Below are 24553 nucleotides of genomic sequence, written 5' to 3'. Positions count from 1 at the left end.
ATTCCATACCACAAATTGTTCTGAGGTGATTTACATCATGTACACAAGTAATTTTATCAGATATTAGTCAGAGCAACTCTGTTTTTTTCATGTGGGGAAAGGTAATAATTTGTTATTTTTGTCAGATTGTGGGCATTATACCGATATACTGTTAATTTGGTTATATTTCTTAAGTGTAGTTTATATGTAGAGCTTATTACAAGGCTATGATACACCTCCTGTGCCCAAAGACGGTTGAAGCGCAGTAGTGGACACCTATCTCTAAAAATTGGTGAAATTAAGAGGAAGTCATGTTAAATATTGAATTCAAGTTAGTGATTGAGATTGGTGTATTGGGAAACCAAACAGATTTTTATTAAAACATGAACTTAATCAGTTGCTGTTGTGTTGTCATCATTTACCCTAATTTGCTCAGAATATAGGAGGTATGCTGTGGAAAGGCAAAATGATTGAATGAGGTCATTAGTATTGTTATTATTATAGAAAGAATTGTATAACAAATGCCAATGAGGATTTTTTCAAATCTCACGATATTTAGAAGACTCCGAATGTTGTGTGCTGAAGTATAATACACTTTAAAAACATAATGAATCAATAAAAATCACATAAGTGAATGAATTAAGTTATATTACTGAGCAAGAAAGTCTTTCTCCAACTGCTACAACAAAAACTGAGTCGAATCTGCGGTTCCTGAAAAGGTCAAGCACTACTGACGTAAACTATCTTTTATTCCGCACAGGGAAATGTAGTTTAGTTGCCGTCTCCAGTCCGTTCACGCGGATGACGTCAGCTCCTGAATAGCACATCATATCCCAGAGTTCACCGCGGGTTGCTCCCTATCGATTGACGAGAGTCAGCAGCTCACGCGGACTGTCTCTGGGAGTGCTGAGTCGAAGATCCTTTCTGGCGTCTCTACCGACAGAAACCGGCTGCTTTATTTCACCTGAATCGGAGACATAATATTAAACCTTCGAGAGGGGACGTTTCATTCATTTCAAGGGGTGACCTTAACACCGGGTTTTGGGCGGACACTTACGTAGACCAAGAACTGCGTAGCTCAAGTCTCACACTAGTGAAAATCCAAGACCCACGATGGACCCGAGAGACACTGCCCCTGATTCCTGGGAACAAGAGGACGATGTGGAGGCCACAGTCGACGGGCAACTTGATTCCGCATTCACAGCCCTAAATGTGAATGCCAAACCGTTTGTCCCTAATGTAAACGCCGCCGAATTTGTTCCGGCCTTCCTACTGAAAGCGCCCTCGGAAAATCTCGATTCCGGCGGTAAGTTCACAGTCACGTTGGTGAGCTATGCTAGCTAGCTAGCCGCTAGCAGGAGCCTGGCAGTTTGGGCTGGTTAGCTGCTAGCTCACTAGCCACACTGAAGACACGCGTCCCTGAAAGCGCTACAAACTAGCTGTGGTCAGCTAACTGCTCTGTTGTTTTGTGTAGCAACAATTTAGAGGGTACACCTGACATTGTTTGTAGAACCTATCCATCCAACTAATATCACCTAGCCATCCAGATATCTAAAGGTATTTTAGCTTGTTCAATGCTGTCGAAGCTGTCTAGAGAGCCACCAACCCAACCGGCATTAGCGGGTTGTATCAAACAACCAACGGTAGCTAACGTCAGTTAACGTTATGTTAGCTAACTTAGCCGGTCTGGTTTCTCAGCTTAACTCAAACGTTAAGCACTTGCATCGTCATCTAACGTTCAATTCATGTTTGTGTAACCAGTTAGTTGCTTGTTCTGAAACAAGAAACAGTGGTTTTGTTGTCATTTTGTGAATTCCTAACTTCACATGATGATTAAAGCGAAGCTCGTCATTGTAAAGGAATAGTTGGGGTTGAGAGTGTTTGGTGTGACGTGGATGTTCTGACGCACGGTCAAGACTGAGTGGAGCAAAATCTGGCGTTAGATACCGCGTTAAGGCAGAGCGGGGTGAGGAAATGGACATGGCTGAGTATTTCAGTAAAAATGGATTCCTCATAGGAAAACGTTAGTTCATTTTGCCTTTGAGGTAGCAACTCTAAACATAATGACTAAAACTCGAATGAATTGCTTACTGGCTTACTTGCTTTCAGCTCACCCTGTTGAGCATACTCAACATGTCAGTGGTTCCCACAATGCGGTCCACAGCAAAGTTAGTTATTTTCAGTATTATTGCATTCATTTAAAGTTTGGAGTTAGTTATAAGGACAATTCTGATCAGAGGTTCCACACTCTCCACTGTTACCTCACACTTACAGTAAAGACAGACAGTATAGACAAATCATGTCAGATGGAGGTCTTTGGGGCAAAACCTGTCATCAAATGGGTGTTTTGTGGTCTAAAGTCCGTCTATGTGGGGGTGTTATGTGTTCATCTGGCCTTTGGCTTTAGGTGGCCTTTAACTAAGTTCACCTGTAGACTGTGGAACATTTCTCCTTATGATTAAGTTGACACATGTTTCTTCATTTTTCAGTTGCCGTTGAAACAATATCCACCATGGAGGTCTCAGAAACTGCTGGTATGTATAGAGTGTGTGTTGGAGTGGCTTTCTCTTTGCGCCTTGTGTCACATACATGCTATTACTACTCACCTTGCTTGGAGGCTCCGTTCCCCCCATCCACGCAGTCCTCTATGAAAGTATAGGCATATTAAATTGAAATTGTATGTATGAGCGCTCACTAACTGATGAGCAAGGTATGCCACAAATAGATAAGCATCAGTTTTGTAATGCACTGTGCTGTCCTTTCTGTCTCTTGCTTTCTTTATCTCGCTCTGTCACACTCTGTGTGTAAACTGGCATGCCCTCCTGTCAGCGGGCAGCAGCACCACAAACTGCACAGTAACATCACCCTGTTACTGTGGAAAGTGTGATACAGCCCTGATCTTGTCTAATTGCAGGAGGCCGAACTATGTTTACAAGGAAACCATAAGTGTTAAATAAGCTAGAATTCAATGGCAGGTTTCCCACCCAAGTTGTAGAGAGGCTTATAGGGAAGTTGCACACTTTAACATGTTGTTTGAGTTCTGAATTGATAGATGTGATTTTGTCTTTGGTGAAATAGATCAGTCCCAGTCTCACCATGCTGAATGCTTCTATGTAGTGGTCTGCAGGAAAGATTTGAACAGGCAAATTGTGTATTTTTCACTGCTTTGGTATTGTCTCTCATAACGTTACATAATTTTGATTAGCTAACTAATACCCCTTTCAGACCAAACTGAAATCCTGGGTTTTTACATGAATAGATCCATGGCTCAAAGTCCTGGAATATCGGTCCATGGTACAGCACAGCAATCTTCCTAGGCATTGGCACATTTCTTGGAATTGTGTCAGTCTGAAAACGTCTGACACCAAATTGCCAATAGACGTAATAACAATGCACATTGCGTGTTATAAACGGACTCGAAAAATAGCATCAGATTGAAATAATATAGTTCACCCGCTATTTTGCCAAGCTCAATGTAAACAAGGAGGTGACGTTACCAAAGTGATCATAGGACAGGAAGTGGTCTGACGTAACTAAAATACACGGAGTTGGTCAGTGTGTTTGAATAACGGCTTTTCAAGAAAAACCTGGAGTAGACTTAGCGGTCTGAATGGGGGTTGATCAACAAGCCCAGGCTTTGAAATATCCAGGATTTGAGAGGTATTGGCTAGCGAGGTAGTGTGAATTTGGTAGCGCTAATTGGAAATCAACATAAAAAAACAAATAGAATGACTTCAGAGCTTACCATCAACCCCAACAATGGATGCAACTGATCTCCAAGCATCGTTTTTTGAGATGTTTATTCTTGTAGTCTTTCAAATAAAAGATGTAGAGAACTGGGAAGCTTTGAGCAGCTGTGATCAACTTCTCATTCACGTTGCACTTGTCAGGCAGAACTAGTGTTCATGAGATAGAATCACATCGGTAGGGAAACAAGGAAACGCGGGAATGTTTGTTGATCTTCCACACGGCAGCCTAGTTTCCCTGGAAAATGAGTGGTGACGTCCAGTGACTCGTTGAACCTGTTGCTCATAGTGTGAACACACGCTTAATCAATGATTCTGAGCAAATGTGGTATTAGTATTTCCCTACCCCACTGATTGAAGTCTGCACAGTGCAGGATGGCTGCTTCAGCTCCATTTTCATGTCACAAACTGTAAAATGTCATCACCCCCACTGTAATGACGGCGCTCTGTGTCATTTAACTCAGACTGGGAGATGTTTAAAGGGGTATACCCCAGTGTGAGACTGACTGTGCAAGATTGTGGAAAAGCCCTTGAAGCCCTGCCAAAACTGTTTGGAAAAGGCAGGCGCTGCCATAATACACTCTCTCTTCCCTCTAAACAGTAACTAAGTATTGGCCACATCGGCCTCACTGGAGTCCAAAGTCATAGCATTCAAGTCTCAAACAAGTCCCGAGTCAAAGGGGTCAAATGCCAATAAATCAAGCCTAGTCAAGTCACAAGTAGGACGAAGTTAAAGTAATACTAATCCGCGGCATTTCCATATAATTACATGTCTGTTTCTCGAGATCCTTTTTTCTTCCTTTTTCAAATTTTGTCTCCGTCTTTGGTGCTAAGCGGTCATTGCTGTGGTATTTTGTTTTGTTTCCATTAGGGTTGCACCGACCCAGTATTCAGTATGTATTTAGGCAACCCCTCCACCCCAACCCGACCCTCTCCGATTCATTTATGTACATTTACGGGGAAAAAGTATTTGCCGTAAACAAGTGTTGTTTACCACTTACGTCAGTGCGGCCCACTGTTTGAAAGCAGCTGGGTTGCAGTCATGTCTGCAGTGTGGAAGTACTTTAATTTGAAAAAGCATCAATCAAAGGACTACAAAGAGTTCTCACAGGTAGTAGCTCAGAAGAAGTCTACGCCCATGCAGCAAACATTAGGAACTTAGTGAGTTTCACTACAGGCATTTGGAGCTTAGACGTCTGCCCCATGGCACTGCAGAGTTTACTGGCGCACTGGTTTGATTAGAGCTTTGCTTTACAAAGTGCGGTGTTGAAAAATTATCACTTTCTAAAATTAATTACAAAAATATGAGATCAGTGCCTGGTATCGGAAGATACTCAAAATTTTGTAACCCGGATCAGTATCAAAGACAGAGCTGGATTTGGACATCGCTAGTCTCCATATTTAGTGCTCAGCGCTCATTGCTGTGGTGTTTCTGCACTGCACTTCCCACAGATCACCTGTCAATCAAACAGTGTGTCCAGTAGTGTTTTTTTCCTTGGATTTTCTGTTGGTTTAGTTTCTGTAGGTGGCGCTGTTTTCTTTGTCTGTTCAGCCATGGTGGCTATCACTGCTCATGCTAACTACCCAGTTCTTCTTCTATTGATTCCAAACAAACTGGAAAATGCATCACTTCCTGTGCGCCAGAGGATTTTTCCCAGGACAGAGCTACCAGACACCAGGGGTTTTTTTTAAACGGCAACTGTAAAAAATTTAATGAACTGGCTGTAGGTTGGATCACTAGTATATTAGTCAGATAGGGAGTAGCAAAACAAAAATGTCACAGATTATTACTGAAAATACAGAAAATATATGCTTTCATATCACATTTCTAAGTATTCAACTCATCACAAGTCGGTCATCAAACTTACGACTCGAGACAAAGTCAGACTTGAGTCTAAACTATGTAACTCAAGACCTCATCTCAGCCTTCAACATTTGCCCAACAGATAAGTAATAAAATTATAATAAACCTATTGGTGTTGAACTTGTCAGTGTAGATCTCAACTTAGAGTAACTAAACCCCGAACAGTAATGTCACCACCTGTTGTACTCTATAGACAGTCACATCACCTGGCACCAAAGATCAGCCAATAGAAGATGGTAATTTCAGCAGCATGCGTATTACCATTTTAGATGTCAGGCTTTACACAGATTTGGGTTTGGTGTTTAGTTACTCGTTAATTGTCCCAGAAACCATGTAGACAATCCTGCAGTGCCGATGTGACTTTCACAAAATAATGTTTTCCTCAAAATGGGCGTTGTGTAAATGTTGGACATGGAACACCGCTAGTGTAAACCCCTCCAGCATCATGAAACCTCTGCTCTGTTTGTCCCTGTGCAGCTCCGGTGGAGAACGGCGATGCAGAGATGACCACAGAGGAGACATGGGACCAGAAAGGTGCTGAGCCAAATGAGGCGGAGCCAGGAGGCGGGCCTGGCGGGGACCGGGGGCCGGTGGTGGCGGCCACGGTGGAGGAGGCAGCTCCGGAGATTATGGAGGAGGAAGAGGAAGTGCCAATGCCCAAGGTGGCGCCTGCTCAGCCAGATGCTCCTAAGAAGGAACACGTCAATGTTGTGTTCATCGGCCATGTAGGTCAGTAGAAACATTTTTGTAAAAAAGACCTTGTTTATTTGATGTTGCTGTTTAGAGGAGGGGACATATAGAAATCAATACATAGAGCTCTAAATTAACTTTTACCTCAAAAACTTGGGCGTGCCAGCAAAAATGTAGGCGCATCCCAAAAACCTGAAGAAGCAACATCTTTTTTTGAAAAGTTGGCAATGCTGGAAAACCATTACAATTGTGTATTCTGGATATACTGGATATTTAGATAGGAAAATAGAAACATATGTGCAACAAAACATCTGACCATCAATACAGGGATCAGATTTGAGGGCATTACCCATACTAAAAACAGAAATTGCCTTTTTAAAAAGTGCTCAGCTGGAAAGGAGTCAGATATCGCCTATCTATGGAAAACACTGTCTTGAAATAAGCCTCTGGAAGGGATTTTAATTTAGCCACTTAAATCGGTGTTAAGAATCAAAGTCAAGGTGCTATTTGATTGGCTAGAACAGATGACAGGAGAGGGGTTGCCTTGCTCACTCTAAAAAAAAAAATAAAAAAGTTTCTCAAAGTGTCCCACCAGGAAAATGAATTGTAGGTGTACCAGTGTGCCCACATTTAATTTCTAGTTCATACCGTTTCAATTTTGGTCACATATGCAACTCATCCATATTTGCTCTTGCACAGAATATGTAACCCCTGTTGATGAGTTGTCCCAGAGGCCAGGAGTTGGTCCTTTTTTAGTGGTTACAGTTTAGGTTTACAAATACCACCGCCATCACAGGCACTCAACCCCGTCCATATACCAAGTTTTTGGGAGATTGGCCCATTAGTCAACATAGCTGTTAAATAGTAACTCCACACTAAAACACTTTTTGAGTTGTACACTGGTATTTAGTACTATGTAGTTATTAAATACAACAGTGCTGGTCATATTGTCAACATTTGAGCACAAATGTGCCGGTGCTATAGTTATCTCACTAAACCTCAATTTGCCCTCCCTGCGGTTAAAATGAGCAGCTGGTGTTCAGTTGGAGATGCAGCTGTGGACAAGGACAATTGTCCTAAGATAAGTCATTTGGTAAAAAAAAAATGTTACCACCCCTAGTGTAAAAGGGAGATTTGAGAAGGCGAACACTGCACCCCGTTCCTCTTCTCACCAACCCAGCCCAACCCCAAACCCCCTCCTCTCCCCCGTTCTTCATGCCCACTTTCTTGCATTTTTCAAAATCGCGCAGTAGGTGGAGAGAAGCTCTAACTAGTTGCAAGGCTACTCTTTAAGTGATAGACACCATGGTCTACTGTAGGGTGCAACGGTTCAGAAGACTCACGGTTCGGTTCATATCACGGTTTTGGGGTCACGGTTTCGGTTCGGTACGGTATATAGGCCTATATCTGGTGCAATGGGCAGGGGAAGTACAATTGCAAATTCCAATTTACACAATGTATTTATCTTAAGTTTTCCTGAATGAAAACTTTTTCACTTAAAATTAAAGTCCAGTATAACTAAATCAACAGACTTTCTTTCAAAAGTAAAGTAAATACTACTGGCTCTTTATTATTTTAACATAAATTATCCCTGCATTGTAGGCTATGTAGGCCAACAGCAACATCATTGCAACATAAAATGCAACCTTCAGTGGCTTTACTCCAGGGCATCAACATAAAATGCAACTTAAATCATGTAGGCCTACCTACTGAAATATTCCACTACTGAATAGGGCTACAAATCTTTGCTATAAACACCCCAAATAGTGATGCGCGGGTAAACCCGAAACCCGCGGCTCCCGCAGGTGGGGCGGGTGGGTCGATTGAAGATAATATTGAGAACGAACGGGCGGGTTCGGATGTTGACGTGTCGGATTGGGCGGTCGCGGGTTAAAAAAAAACCTGACCCTCGCATCACTACCCCCGATGTTTTAGTTATTGCTCTCTGAACTCGCACTGAGAGATCGCTGCTGCGGGAACAAAAAGTTGTTTTGGTCCTACCGGCTCTCCTCCTCTCCTGCTGCGTGTGTGACATGAGTGACGTCGGGCTCTTCTGCGGCGCACTGCCGCAATATCGACACGGAAGCCACAAAATGAAAAGTTGGTCAAATTGATCCAAATCGATCTCTAATGCGCCGATGTGCGCATCACGTCATGTTTGTCATTTGCCGATTCACTGACCAGCAGAGCAGCAGCAGCAGAGTCTGAAAGTGAAACTTAAAATTCCACAATTTGCTCCATAGGCTACTCCTGTGTTAGTAGGCTAATCCAGCTGTGATGTCATCGTAGATTGACATGTAATTCTGACAACTGATTGGACAGACACTCTCCAGGGAGATCAGACCCACGTGGGGAGTGGGGGGACACAGAACCGAGTGAACCGCGGCACACATGCGCGACCCGAACCGTGGGTGGCGAACCGAACGGTTCGGATTTTTTCCGGTATCCGTTTCACCCCTAGTCTACTGTCACTCAACGTAGTGTATGCTTAAGTCTTAGCATGGAGGACACTATCAGTCAACATAGTGTCACAGCTCTCTTCTTTTAATCTAAACCCACACCATTTGTCTCTCCTCCAGACGCTGGCAAGTCCACCATTGGCGGACAAATCATGTGAGTAGCACTCTCCCTTCTCTCAATTAATAGTCTTTCCTCTTATGTGAGGTAATATTCACAACATGAGGCTTTTTGACATTTGTTGCAATTCTGTCATTCCCTCCCCCTCTGACAGGTATCTAACAGGCATGGTAGAGAAGAGAACTTTAGAGAAGTACGAGAGAGAAGCCAAGGAGAAGAACAGGGAAACCTGGTGAGTAGGCAGAGTACTGTTGACTATGTGATTTGGTGCGAAATGTGCAGGTTTGACTTATGGCACAAGGGAGGGGCCTCAACCAAAACACAAAGCGGACTCACTTTGAATTGCTCTGCTTGTTGAAACAAATACACAGACAAGTCCAGATGCTGTCCAGACCCATGGTGCCTAGCTAGCTGTGCAGCTTCAACTGTTGTTGCAGTTGAAGTTACTACAGTCCTGGAATATTCAGGATAACCACATCATTCACTAATGTATTGTCAAGAAGAATAGATCCACTCTACTATACAGCTTCAGTATCATAGTAGCCTGTTAGCCAAAATGTTTGCTCACAGGTGTTTCGACTGATGTAAGGGGTGAGTAGATAATGAGTGCGTTTTCATTTTGGGGCGAACTATACCTTTAAACTGCCCCACAAGAGGGAGCCATAGGCTATAGTTTTCAGTGGGGAACATTTGTGGCTTTGGCACCAGGGAAGCTGAAACCAGCTCTATGCTGAAAAGACAGGAGACACATGTTGATAACATTTTGGTGTAGAACTCCAACACCAGCGCAAGTTCTGTTTTATGTGGTATCATAAAAAGCTAGTGTTCAAGTGCTAGGACGACAGCTATTAATTCAATTATTCCTGTGATGTGTGCAATGGAGGCCAGCAGTATGGTTAAACATTAAATAAACTTCATTTTAATAGGTCTTATATTAACCTCCCTGCCATATGCTTTATTAGGCTGCTCTTGTCCTGGCTGAATTTAGGGCTACACATGCAGTCTTGATGAAAGAGGTGACGTAGTTCCTTGTTATCTTTTTTTGAGTTAATGGTCCAGTTATATGGCACGAAACAATTTTAAGTCATGCTATTTCAGTATTTTAATTAGGCTACATTAAATTATAGGTGCGCTAGGGCATTGCTCTGTGGGCCTCTTTTCTTTTTGACCTTTCTCTTGCTCCTGACTGAGCATGCATGCTCTTTTTCAGCCTAGCCCTGTTTCATATTCATACAGTTGCACTTCACCTGCTGGCCACTGGGAATTACGTCTTGCTTGAGGGCAACTTGACAGGAGTTGTTGTATTTTTATTTATTTTTTATTTTGTAGTTTAACATCTATCAAAATCTGCCAGTTTAATAATGTGTTAAATTAAGTATATGGTGGTTTGAGAGCCACTGAATTCCTCCTATTGATACTAATCAATACTGTTACTAATCAGTGTAAGAGAATTTGTGACAATAGTTTTAACCGTGCGTTTTACTCTGTTAGCCATTTTAGACACAGTAACTATAACTCGTCTTGTCACATTCCTCCTAGATACAAACATGCATAGACACATAAACACACACAAGCTACATACATGCAATCACTGCGGCAATATTAAAGCTGCACTCGTCAGTTTCGCACAGTGACTACGTTTACATGGACTGCAATAATCCGACTATTGACCTTATTCTAAATAAGACAATATTTTGATTAAGGTGTTTACATGAGTTGCTTATAGAATATTCCATTAATATTCCCGTTTACATGCTACAGAGCATAGTCCGATTAATGACTGAAGATGCACACCCACATTACGTCCCTACGTCCTACGTCCGAGTTTCCCTCCGGAATTTAACCTGAAATCCTTTCTGTCATGTTGCTCCCGTGGTCGGGACAAAATGTTGGGACTTCTTTTTACCGGTGGCAGTCATCTTTTCTTCTGTAAACAAGTTGCGCAACACTCGCTGGAAGCTAGAGCATGCGTCGTCAAGCAGTTGGGTTGCCGTACGTGTCGCAAAATGCTGCGAAAACTCCGATAGGACGTCATAGTGCGATTAAGGTGTATACATGTCTACAATGCACTTCAATAATGCGACTAAGATCGGAATACTCCACGTCTTAATTCGACTATTGCTTACTCCGATTATGACCTTATTCGGGTTAAGGTAATCAGAAAATGCTGTTTACATAGCAGTGTCTTATTCAGAGTATTGTCTTAATCAGGTTAATATCGGAATATTGCAGTCCATGTAAACGTGCTCAGTGTCTCCATTAGTGGGGATGGGATGCTCTTGATTTAGGCTAAGTTGGGTGTAAAAAAAAAAATTTTTTGTAATTAAATGTTTTTTATTTTTAAATTTCTCTTTAGGGGGGGATTACATACATGAGGGCATACAAAAAAACAGATTACTTTTCACCTACCTACCATCCCTCCCTCCATGGGACACACAAAACAGAGCGATCAGGTCCTAAAAATAAATAAAAATAGCAATATCCAGTTAAATGTAAAATAATCAGGATTAGAATATTGGATGCATACAAAGTAAAGTTGTACAAATAAACGGGTCATTAATAAACAAAAAGAAAACACAAGCACGCTTTAAATTCATGTCAATAGCAAACATTTAACGTTCTCTGCAGCATTCCTACACAAGTCCAACGTTTGTGTTTTAGCATCATTAACCCTTGCTGATGACAACTCCAAGTATATCACGTCAAAGAAGAGCCTGTAACCAATGTTTTAATGATAGTTGGTGGGGAGGTAGCCAACGTAGAACAATTTTTTATTTTTGTATTTTTTTATTTTTTATTTTTTTGCTGCCATCATGCCAGCCAAGCGCTCTCTCTCTCGCTGAGATCTCGAACCTGGAGTCGTCACTCAGCAGGAGGAGAACAGGGTCTAAAGGGAAGTGTTTTGGTGTTGGGTGTACTTTTAAATGTTTTTTACCTAGGGCAACTTTAAAAATGTGTAATAATTTTCTGTCTCCCAGGTATCTGTCTTGGGCTTTGGACACCAACCAAGAGGAGAGGGACAAGGGCAAGACGGTGGAGGTGGGCCGAGCATACTTCGAGACAGAGAAAAAGCACTTTACCATCCTGGACGCTCCAGGCCACAAAAGCTTTGTGCCCAACATGATTGGAGGCGCATCGCAAGCTGACTTGGCTGTCCTGGTGAGTCTAGGATAAGGCCCATATTCAGTACTGTCCCTCAACAACCCATATCAGTTGAACCCTAGTTTTGCAGTCTAACTAGGGGAGCAGTCATTGCTTTCCAGCAAACATTTAGACATTGGAAACCTGTGTGTGTAGATATATATATATATATATATATATATATATACATAGCAGCAAAATAAAAATTGAGACGTCTGTAGTCGTCCATAGCTGCTACCTGCATCGTTTTGTGAAATCAAGACCTAATTATCTTTTTGATATTAGTTCAGAACAGATTTCAAAGCTATTTTTGCGTACATTTTTTGCACCCTCTGTAGATTTGTAAAAGTTCAAGTATGACTGTGCAGAATTATGTTTATTTCTGAGACACAAATCTTTCTAACAATGGCATTGTCTTGCTAGAATGTAAACAATTTGAAAGTGCCATTACAAAGTGCAAATAATATAATTTGGATGGAGAGCTTGTGAAATTGTGATGGGCAAGACATCTCATTTGTGATTACTACAGAAGAATATAATGTAACTAATAGTAGCGATTAATTTTTCTGCCCCACAATATGTAATGTCACATTTTTGTATTGCGATATATTGAATTTCGATATATTGTCCCATCCCAACTGTCTTTTTGAGTTGAGGAACATAATTTCCTATTACTTATTCTGATCTAACCTATTAGTTGCTCTAACTAGGAATCATTTCTCACAGTTGTAAACGAGAAAACTGACCAAATGAATTTCTTGACCCACCAGGTAATCTCTGCCAGGAAAGGGGAGTTTGAGACTGGTTTTGAGAAGGGCGGACAGACGCGGGAGCATGCCATGTTGGCCAAAACGGCTGGCGTCAAGCACCTGATTGTTCTGGTGAACAAAATGGATGATCCTACAGTCAACTGGAGCCTGGAGAGGTAGGTCGATGGATGATATCGTTGGGATGCAGTTATGAATACTTATGGGTTTTCTGTAGACCTTTTTTTTTTTTTGGTATATCTGTTGTCAGTGATCACTTGTTGATGGTCATACTTGAGGCAAGGCATGATTAGGTTAGCCAGTCCATATCATATGAGGCAAACCCTTTGTGGTTTTGTGGTACACTCATAGTAGGTTTCTAGCTCCTGTTTACCTCCTAGACTTTGTGAGGTAAGGGGCACAAAGTTGATTTGAATTTTGACCCTGTTTGCCGCTGACCTTTCAAAATACAACCAGTGAGCTTACAGCTTGATGTGAGCGGGAGATAGAGATAGAAGATGGAGGAGAAACTGATTTTATGCATCTCATTTTTGGGCATTGGGCAGGATGCCTGGTGGCAACAGCACCGCTCTGCTAAGGAGTCGCTGATGTTCTCTGTCACCTTGATGTCAGGTGTTTTATCGATGAGGTGGATCCCCATTCTTGATGCATCAACTCAACTTAGCCCCTGGCATGCTGTAGTGCTGCCATCAACAAGTGGCTACTGACTTTTTTTTGCACTTGTAAATGGGCCAAGTTTACTGGTCTATAAACTAATAGTCCTCTGTATAATAGCTGTCTTTGCACATGACCTCTTTATGCATCTTTAAATATCTGAAATTCTTTTCTTTCTTTTTTTTAATTGACACTGAAGTAACTCAAGTTGTCCCCCTCCAGGTATGAAGAATGTAAGGAGAAACTAGTGCCATTTTTGAAGAAGGTGGGCTTCAACCCTAAGAAAGACATTCACTTCATGCCGTGCTCCGGCCTGACGGGAGCCAACCTGAAGGAGCCCGCCGAACTGTGCACTTGGTATACGTAAGTCCTCCAGCCTCTTCCTCGCCCCGCCTGACACAAAGACAACACCGTGTCTTGTTGTAGATGGTATTACGCGGTTTATTTACTTTCTATTTGCTGCCTCAATGCTCAGCCTGTCCATTCTGAAGCTGAAGTGAATTGGTGTCTGTTCTGCCAGAAAAGCCCCAGTGTGAATCAATTCACTGTTGTTTGCTCTGTTCTTACTCAGTGGTGCATCAATACCATTGTTTTTTCCACTGCCAGTACCATTCTATTAAACTAAGTATCTGCTTGACAGGCTTCCAATCTGACCCATTTCTTTTACTGAACAGTATAGACTTAGAACATTAACATGGACAACTCATTGATATGTTTTCTTTTTTCCTCGTATAGATAAATCTTAACATCCTTCTAGATGCATAAAAGGCAGAAAATTCAATTTGTGTTCTTCTCTGTCTGTCTCTACTCACTCCTGTCTTGATTTGCTGTAATTGCAGAGGGTTACCATTCATTCCACACCTGGACAGTTTGCCAAATTTCAACAGATCAAGTGACGGCCCTGTCAGATTACCTATTGTAGATAAATACAAGGTAAGGATCTTCTTTTTTCACCCCATTCTTAATTTAAAGTCCCCATGAAATGAATTCCTGTTACTTTTACTTCCTGCAAAACAGAGCATCTTTCATGGTGAACTCATGCTGCACCAGGAGACGTGAATAAAAATTCCAACAAAACTACCTTTCTCTCCCTAACTGATATTCCATTGGTTTAGAGTTTTGAATGATCCCTCACTGTTATGTCCCACCCCAACATCCTGTTTAAGCAGGAAATACATCAAATGAAGGAAGTAAAGATGCCATTTCATGGGGTCTTTACAGTTAACATGCAGACATTTTGAAAACCAGCTTTTATCAACTTAATGTTGTACAGTGAAAAGATTGGCAGCAGTTTCACTGCTGGTTGTCTAGTATTTACATGCACCACAGTGCCTATGCTAATGCTTTTGAGATGATGGTAAGCTAGCCTGTGCTGTCCACAGACAGTGGCTGATTATCAAAACCAAGAACGCCAAGTCGATACTTGTGTCCTTGTGGAGAACGTTCTTTCCAAGTTGTCTTGGGGAGAACGTTCTTCTCATCCAAGTAAGCACAGAGAAGCTTCCTTACAGTTTGAGATGGACTGTGTGCTTCATGTCACGCGCGTGATTAATTAAGACACACAGCTGTTAATTTTCCCAGCTGTTAACCGGCTCTGTACTGCAGACTACAGCGCTGCTCACCGTTGTCACGCTGAATCTTGGGGCTTTCAATTCGTTCTCGTCGGTCAAGTCTCCATCCGATGCATCCTCGATATTTGGAGTTTGGCAAGGAAACTTCCGGGGTTTCTATCTGTCCTGTCGTTCTTTTGTTTTGGAATCGTGCTTCGGCAGTTAGATATTACATAAAACGCATCATGGAGGACACAAGAACACATATCGATAATCAGCCAGAGTTTGAGTGTTAGCATATGCCGTTATGACAAAAGTGTTTCCTCCACAGACAACTACATCAGTGTTTCCCCTATAATTGTACAACGAGAACCCCTGCCAGGCCAAAAAAAACTTTTTTTTTTAATGCCAAAAATAACGCCAAATATCCATTCATTCGGAAATCAATAATCATTTGCGTTTGGGAGCCTCTGTGCGGCGCTGTTCCGAAACATGAGTCAACCTCTGTGTCGTTGCCTGGGAAACTCTTGACGCGATGCAAGTGCCACTGCTGTCACACCGTGTCCTAAGCGCTGGGTTCAGACCGCATGCGGAAGTGCCACGAAGCGCCGGGAAGCGCAGCCAGTTTCCTTTCGGCGCCCATGTTAACGCATGTTAAGATTTGCCCGTTCAGACCGGCCGCGCCACAGCGGGGAGCTCCGCGGCCGGCTCGCGATCTGGAGCGCCAGTTTCGGCATCTGGTCTATTTTCTCCGCGTGCCACAGCGCGCATTTCACAGGAAAACACCATAGAAAACACTATAGATGGTCATATCTCCCTTATATCACCACAGAAGCACAAATATATTAAATGATCAACTTACCAGGGTCTTCACTGTTGTTGTTGATGAATCCATCTGTACTAATGCAAGTTTTAAATGCAACACATGGTTTTTTCGGTGCGTACCACCAAGCCTGAACAAAATTCTAGGGGAAACACTACATTATATTATGTTTTGATATATTTGCAGGAAATCACTTTTTATTTAGCAGTGTTGCTTAGTAGATGTGTATAGATGTGTAAAGATAAAGGAATAGTTCACCCAAAAATGAAAATTCAGTCATTATCTACTCACCCCCATGCCAGTAGAAAATCCAGTAAAGTTTTTTAGTCGATACAAGGTTCCAGGTGAAGTAAGTTGCAGAGCTCTCCAAAACAACTGGCTTTGCTGGGGACCGTTTCAGACTTCAGGTCTTCAGACTTAAAAAAGTAACGGAAAATAACCATAAAATGACTCCATACCGCTCGTCCAGCATAATGCAAGTCTCCTGAAGCCAACCGATCCCAAACTGACTTGAAAAAACCAACATTTACATTATTATTTAGCTGAAATCCCACTCCCATGACCAGAAACAAGACTTCCGGTTCTGCCATTTAGCCTTCAAAATAAAAGCACGAGAATTTTAAATCAGTAGAAATACTGTTTTAAACCAATCACTTTGTATTTAATCGTTAAATTCAATAAGTGAGCACCCATATTAATGTTTGATGTCATAATAATAATGAAAACTAGAAAAGGCTAAATTTTCTAAAGAAAATTTAAGTGTGCTTGCCGCCCTTGCAATGCCCCTGCCCTTAAACTTGGCATTCACTAGCTTTGCTAAGCGGTTCAGCATTGCAATTGTTAGCATTTTGACAGACTAGACTCAGTAAACAGAGCCAGTTGTGTTCAAAGGCACTGGGAAACTTTTCTCATCACAGCACAGCAACATGTTTGGTATCGAACGAAACTACAAATTCCCAGCTTTCCAAGGATCCTAAACGCATCACAAAGACGGTGCCGAGACTGACAGAAAGCCCATGTGGGGAACTCATGGTCTCTGTCGCCATCTGCTGGCTGTGTCGAAGCACTGACATGAATGAGCTCGACCATTTCATTTCATGTCATTTTATACAGTAAGGTCAAGTTTTAAAAAATGCTGTCATCACATTGAAATGGTTGCTATGAGGCCATATTTCATCACACATGAATGCAATTGGGCTCTTTGGATTCACAAGAGTCTCAGCTTTGCAGCCATACCCAATTTCTACAATTCCATGACTGTTTAGGTACCACAGTGTGCAGAAATAGGGAAAGAAAAAAAGGCGAGAATAACATCTTTTCACTGCATGCAGAACACTGTGTCTTTAGTACCCTGGAGCTCATATACCCTATGTAGCTGACATATGTCAGATATGGCTGTAAAGCTAAGACTCTTGCGGTTCTAATGAGCCATTCAGATATCTTAATGTGAGAGGTCAAGGGACCCGTTTGAAAATAGTCATGCCCATTTACCTTTGTCAAAAACTTCGCCGACTTTGGAGCTATGTTACATAACATGGCTGGTACCTACGTATTCGTCTGGATGTCTAGTTTCCGCTAATAAAAAAGCTCCGCTCTAGCTTAAAAACTGAGCTCGTGAGAAGCTCCGTTAAGCGCAGAAACCACGATACTCTGTGTGTGTACCGTAGCTTCAGTTAGCTTCAGCTACTGTGTGTGAGAAACCAGACGTACCTCCCGATCTCCGTCCGTCTGTCCCAAATGCATCAAGCCAGCCATTAAAAACTCTGCACTAGACTTTTAATATACAGAATAAAAGTCCAAATACATCCATACTGATCTGATTCTACCTTAGCTTCAGCTACTGAGTGGGAGGCTCCCGATCTCCACGGAGAAACAAGGACAAAACCAAACTTAAATTTCTGGCTCTGTGATCCTGTGATTGAGTCCACACGGTTCTCAGGTTCTCATCCTTTTACAATGGGTGTGTATTGCGTCTAAAAATGCCATTGAATCATTAATATCTCAAAGAGCTTACGACAGATCTCTTAGAAAAATAATAGCGCACGATTCCTCAATGAGCCGCGCATTTTGATGTTTAATATGTCTATGTACTGTAAAAACTGTAGGAGGAGATGCATGCTAAACTTTTGTCCGGAAGAAGAATAAGAATAAAAATAATAATAAGTATGCAAGATAGTAAGAGTGTGCTCTGCCTACGGCAAGCACACTGAATACCATAACTTTTTAACTTTTTTTTTTTTAACTAGGTTAAAATGGCATGTATGTATGTAATGCTGCATGTATTACACTGTGCAGAATACATACAGAACAGAGACTACCACTTTAGTCTCTGTTCTGTCAAAGCAGGAACGGGAGTTCTGCAAAGAGCGAGGAGAGCGAGGAGCTAGCAGAATCAATGCTCTTATATGGCGCTTTCAGTACATTATTGTGCTTTGTTCATATGAGAGCTAATTGTACTAATGGCCACCAAGTGAAGCTATTCATTTTTTTTACCAGTAGGAGACTCTGCACACCACATCTACTTTAGATCAACGAGTCAAGTCCCCTGTAGCCCATGTTGAGAGAAACACCTGTAACTTCACCGTGGCTAAACTGGTTTCAACAGGCTACTGGAGGGACACGTGTTGTTACCTCCCGGTCATATTAAAAACATAGGATAATAGCGCATTTGCGGTCAGGTTGGCCAAGACATGATGCTATTTTGTTAGTTAGCTAGCAAAAGTTAGCGAGTTAACTAGCTTCCAGGTCAGTAAACAGCCTTACCGCTAATCCCAAGAGCTCTTCCGATCCCGACCGGTATGTCACGTTTCTTTTCAACATTTTTAGAGGTGATGGTCTTTGTAAATAGCGCTGGGTTCCTCTGGACTTCTGTCATCAGTTCCTCAGCAGCAGCTCCGTCACTGCAGTGAACTAATGAATTCTCCCAACCCGTCCTTTGTAGAACTCTATCGAATCGCAGTATGAGTGAAAATTCAACGTGACTGTATCCCAACGTTTATTCAACTCAACCATTATTTTTAGCTGCATGCTTACACCCTATTTTTTGCTGTATGTTTGCTGTATTTGTACACCTTTTACTTAATCAAAACAGGAGATGATGAGAAACAACCAACATCAGAGGTAGCATGGTAATAATAGAGCAAGAGCTCATTTTTAGGAAAAATATAACTCCACAACATAAATATATGCATTAATCAATATCATAGGCTTGTTTGTAGTTTGTAGATATAATAATCATACATATATATATTATAATCATGACTGCATTGCTCACAAAAGCACAAAGTTATAATGGCACTACCCCCACCCCACCCCGGTTGGTGACCCACCACAGTCTGCCAGAATTCTGTGGGAAACACTGTATGATTCACTCTCATGAGAAGTTTTGACAGGTGCAATCTCATGCCAACACAAAGCTGCATTCAAACCCTACTGACGGAGATACTGTAGCTTCTAAAATGGTTAGAAAACTGGTGCTTTTAAAGCACAGTTAATGGTGACATTGGTTAATTGCTGCATCCCTAGGTGTATGTGTTAGTCAATGTTGGAAAATGGCAAATGCACACATCTGATCAATGTGTACATTTACAAATTGCATAGTAAATGTGCATATTTTCGATCGATGTGCATGTAGCGCTGTGGACGGCACCTGCTGTAGTGATCCACTTGTTTCCCTGGTCGCTTAGCTCTATAGGAAATGGACTGGTTGATCATGTTGCTCAGTGTGAATGCATGGTTCCACTCACACATTCTTTAATACTCTTGTTCTTGCCCTCTCCCCCCCGTCAGGACATGGGCACTGTGATTCTGGGCAAACTGGAGTCGGGCTCCATCAGCAAAGCACAGCAGCTGGTCATGATGCCAAACAGGGTAAGAGCTTTTACAAACCTTTTCTTCCCAGTAGCAACACCCACACAATGTTGACTGCTGCTGAAGCTGGGGGTCTGCCTCAGAATGGGGTAATAAACATTATGACCTTGGCTTTTGAAGTCTGGTTTTTAAACACGTTGTCAATTACACCAACGGTCATTTGTTTGGTTTACTTGGTGATGTTTTGGGTGTTTTCATAGTAAATTATGATTGATAAATGTGTCTAACTTTCAAACGTACTTTTGGGAAGTATTGTCTCCGTTTACGCTAATTATACCAAGATGTCACAATTAATTTGACAGTGACATATTGATTGTTAAAAATGCTACACATGGCACCTTTAACAGGCAAACGGGGAGTTGATCTCGCATGTCCTGTCTGGTATAATTGTCCTGGATTCCAATTCTAATTTACAACGCTGTTGTTTTTCTAAGGTTTAAAGAGTTACATAGACTACATGGTTCACTTGTTAATGAAGCAGAACCTTGTGGTTTCAAATTTGGAAGATTATTGCATTGTCTACTTATACTAAGCCTATGGATCTAATGTCAGTCAGTAGTAATCTGCGCTAGCATGGCTAATGCTTAAATGCTGGATTTGAGTGAGTTGAGTCTTCTGCCTCATCTACCTATACTCTTCCTTCTCAATGACCTGTGCTGTTTCCCTCCTTGTCTATCTTTCTTTTTACCAACGCACCATCTCTGCCCTCATTGTCTTTTCCATCTTGCCTTGTCAGCCATCTTCCACCCTTACTCTTCTTTCTCCTACCCGTTCTGACTTGTTTCTCCCTCTCGCGCAGCATGTGGTGGAGGTGCTGAGCCTGCTGTCAGACGACGTGGAGACTGATGACGCCGAGCCGGGGGAAAACCTCAAGCTGCGGCTTAAGGGCATCGAGGAGGAGGAGATCCTGCCTGGCTTTATCCTGTGTAATGCTGAGAACCTCTGCCACTCGGGGCGCACCTTCGACGCCCAGGTCAGTGTACACAGCAGCTCTAGATCCCCTGAGTTATCAGTGGCTATGTTTACATGCACAGAGATTTCCAGTCTTAACCCAGTTACTCAAGTAACCTTTTGGGTAGATGGATGTAAACGTCATGGGTGTAAACTGTATTGAAATAACCCAGTTAAGTTAATGCTCTGAATATGAGAAACTGCCTGGTTTACTCCCGTGTTAAACGGGTTAAGGCAGTATACTTTCAGTAAAGTTGAACTCGCCTGAAATGGAAACAGTCGAACACGTCGGCGCGTACAAATTTGTGTATACTCACTGTGGCTTTGTATTGTTTGTTTAAATACACACACAGTAGTAGATGCACGTGAACATTAAAGAGGTGAGCATAACCTTGGCAAACCAGAAATATTGGTGACAAAAACTCAGAACAACAATGGCTGTGGTGAAAGAGCAGCAAAGGCGCCTGAGGGAATCTGAGGATTTAGAAGCCGTGCAATTGGTCATAAATTTGCAGGTATCTTCTAACAAGCTCAGCAAGCCGAGCCTCCAAAGCATTCATTTAGAAGAGTTTAGCACGCAATGTTAGCATGGAGTCAGAAACGAAGACAATGACTCTTTTCCACAAGGCAGCGCAACCAATCATGATATTTTACACTAATTACAGATGGTCATACAGAGGATGCTGGTGTGTGAAAAATTTGACCAGTTCAGCCAGCAAGCCTGTTCACACTGTGGAGCCCGAAGCCAATGTGGAGCTTTGTTTTTTTTCCCCCTTTTGTCTATACAAAACGGCCAAAATTAATTTCCACAGCAAGTAAACCGAGGCCTTTAACATCGCACAGCACTATTGGGTACACTGTGATGTCAACAAAAACATAGTGGCAAGCAGTACTTAGTATTACTATTGGGATCATGGTGTCTTTCCCCTGTATTGGAAGTAAACTACTATTGCTCAGTCAAAGAGGGAGGAGGAATATTGTGTTTACTGGTTTATTTGTGGCAACAGGGAGACTCACAGGGCATCAAAAGTTCATGTAAACTGATTAACCTGAATAAGAACTTAACAAGCGTATGGACAGTGGCCAAGGTACTCCATGCACGTAAACGTAGCCACTAAGCGCTACCTGATCCGAACTTAAGCATCTCCACTCCTGACATCACCGCACCTGTTAATAGTTTCATCGTTGAAGTTGGCTTGGACTTGGACATGGCACATGGTTGCCCATTCCTGGTCTAGCAGATGCACAAACATGGGCATAAATATTTAAATGGTAATTCTGGGAGCTGTTGTGAAAGTGCCTTAATGTTTATTTTTTCATGGTGTTCTCATTATTTGACACTTTTTTTCCTCTGACAGATTGTCATCATTGAACACAAGTCCATCATCTGCCCGGGTTACAATGCAGTCCTTCACATTCACACCTGCATTGAAGAAGTACAAATTACGGTAAGGCCTTTCCCTAATGGATACATGGTAAATGAAGCGTATACACTAAAGGTTTACTGCCAGACTTCAGAACCAGCGGATCCTGAATGTGGAAATGCAGGTTGAGTTTTTCATGCCAATAGCGATATACCTGCAATCTTTTCCTCAAACTCTTGTACACTATTTTTTTTTACTTCCTTCCCCTTGCAGGCCTTAATCTGTCTGGTAGACAAAAAGTCAGGAGAGAAGAGCAAGACGCGACCGCGATTTGTCAAACAGGACCAGGTCTGCATCGCCCGTCTGCGCACCGCAGGAACCATCTGCCTCGAAACTTTTAAAGAGTTTCCCCAGATGGGACGGTTCACCTTACGGGACGAAGGTAGGGAACCCAGAGCAGCTCCCAGGGCAATAGGACTGGGGCTTGGAGGAGTGGATGCAGTTTAAAAAGATCCAACAACAGAAATTATTAATGCTGGCTGCTGGCTAAAAAACGAATTACTGACTCCTTTTCATCTGGCTACTTTCTAAATAGTCATTTTTGTTTTTAATCTGTGATATTCTTCACTTGTTTCACTTGGTTTTAGTGCTGTGCCAGTGCAGGAGCAAAGAGTTTTGCTGTTGTTGCATCTCATCCAATCTGACAAGAGCGTCCTGTTATGATAACAAAAATGAAATGTATTTATTCAGTGCTCCAAACTACTCGGATATGTTTGTAATGGTGTGTGCTAGATAGTAACTTGACACTTTCAACTTGTCAGAGATGTGCAGAATTGCCCAAACACTCAAAGTGAACCTGAATGCAATGACACTCATATATTTGCATTGGCCCCACCTGCCAGTTACTTGTTTTCCTAGAAAATAGTCCTGTTGTATCATAATAATAACCAAGAGTACAATCAATGCATAAGTTAAATGTTAGAATCAATGTTTTATTTCATGAAAAGACACCAGAATAATGTTCATCAAAGCATTTCCCCTTGCAGCATAACCTTGAATAATTTTGACTGGCAGGCAGAGTAAAAAGTAAACGTAATGTAGCTAGCCAGCAATCTCTTGTCAATTATAACCAATTTTACAGTTAAAATATGAGGCTGTTAAACAAATACAAATGTTACATTCTATACTCCTTCTAGATTTCTTCTGTATCCAAGTTTTTCTGAACTATTAGAAAAAATTACTGATGTCATTACACCAATAATAGCTCACTATTACAATTTAACGAACACTGCTGCTAACATACACTTAAAAAGGCCTACTATGCTAACGTTACATCCTCAACAAAGGATTAAAGTCCAACAATCAAAATGCAAACTTAAACCAAAATCAAACTATCTAATGTTGTAAAGTGACAGTTGATCTCATCAGTAAACCAGGGAAGTTGAAATGAATCTTCTCCTACCTAGCCAAATGCTTCCACAAGCCATTTGAGTTGTAGAGAAATTAAAAAATCAATCCAATGAAACTGCAGTGAAATTATCAGCAACAGGAGCAGTAACTTATGGTCCATCAGCTGATCTATAAAGGTTACTACCACAGGTGTTTCACACATGGCAGTTCAATAAGGACCTAATGAAAATACTACAGTCTTTTAGATGCATCAGCACATGCAAATGTTGGACCTTCTGGCAAGCATAAATATGAGCAAGCTCTAAAAAAAAAAATCGAATTATTGTTCATTCACTTTCTGTCCGTCCCCTCCAGGTAAGACCATTGCCATCGGCAAGGTGTTGAAGCTCGTTGCTGAGCGGGACTGAAGAGGATGCAGTGGCCTGCGAGTCCTGGTGAGAAGGAAGGGGCGGAGCTTTGTCATAACCCGCCCAACACTGTTGTCAGCGGCGACGGCAACTCCCTCTCACGCCCCCTTCTGCCTGCCGAAGATCAGCTTCAGAAAAAAACTCATGTGAAAAAGAAACCTGTTTTTAAGCAAATGAAAAACCAAGATGAAAGTCCACACGAGTCAGCTTTCTCATATTGAGAGCTCAGCTATGCCATTTCTGGGTTAGCCCTCCTCCCACCCTTCCCATCTACCTACTCTGGCCTACTCATGATTAAAGATTATTTTTCTCTTCCAGTTTTTTTCTTGTTTCATCAATGGAAATGAAAAATGGCAGAAGTTATATCTCTAAACGGATGTGGACCAGGATTTGCTTGGAATACAAAAAAAATGATTTTCAAAAGTAAATTGCAAAAGAAATAGTTTGAACAAATTTAACCAGTTGAAACCAAAATGTTTATTGGGTGTACATGTCTCCCTTTGCTTTTACCCACTTTTTGGTTTCTCATACGGCGTTCTGGCAGTGTGCTTGAGCGTGTTCAAATGTTATTAAAGCAAACTACTATGACAATAAAATATTAAATTGGGAAAAACAAAGCGTGTTCATTTGCAGAGCAAATTCCTGTGGGTAGCTGGCTTGAATATTTTACATGAGAAAGTTGATTATTTGCTCAAGATTTGTGATGTTGAATTAAAGAGTTCAAAAAATTACCAGTTGGATTCTACCAAATAGTTAAACT

General features: G+C 41.7%; 1 protein-coding gene across 1 annotated transcript; it reads left to right on the top strand.

The window, feature by feature from the left end:
• The first annotated feature begins 858 nt into the window (after positions 1 to 858).
• On the top strand, positions 859 to 24110 carry gspt1l (G1 to S phase transition 1, like). The gene is made up of 14 exons (XM_071909854.2): positions 859 to 1285; positions 2469 to 2513; positions 6067 to 6318; positions 8859 to 8892; positions 9011 to 9088; positions 11835 to 12015; positions 12768 to 12922; positions 13641 to 13781; positions 14258 to 14351; positions 19581 to 19661; positions 20461 to 20634; positions 21971 to 22060; positions 22250 to 22418; positions 23741 to 24110. The coding sequence occupies exons 1-14, from the start codon at positions 1093 to 1095 to the stop codon at positions 23791 to 23793; spliced, it is 1740 nt and encodes a 579-aa protein (XP_071765955.1). The 5' UTR covers positions 859 to 1092; the 3' UTR covers positions 23794 to 24110.
• Positions 24111 to 24553: the final 443 nt, after the last annotated feature.

The sequence above is a fragment of the Centroberyx gerrardi genome, chromosome 7, assembly GCF_048128805.1.
Source record: "Centroberyx gerrardi isolate f3 chromosome 7, fCenGer3.hap1.cur.20231027, whole genome shotgun sequence".
Taxonomy (NCBI): Eukaryota; Metazoa; Chordata; class Actinopteri; order Beryciformes; family Berycidae; genus Centroberyx; species Centroberyx gerrardi.
Note: the sequence above shows the minus strand (reverse complement) of the source record. Positions and strands in the feature narration are given on the sequence as shown.

Bases quoted from the DNA above. Each gene is read 5' to 3' on its own strand.
- gspt1l (XM_071909854.2), top strand. From the start codon at position 1,093: ATGGACCCGAGAGACACTGCCCCTGATTCCTGGGAACAAGAGGACGAT. The intron at 2,514-6,066 runs GTATGTATAGAG...GTCCCTGTGCAG, and splicing joins GGAGGTCTCAGAAACTGCTG to CTCCGGTGGAGAACGGCGAT. The intron at 14,352-19,580 runs GTAAGGATCTTC...CCCCCCCGTCAG, and splicing joins CTATTGTAGATAAATACAAG to GACATGGGCACTGTGATTCT.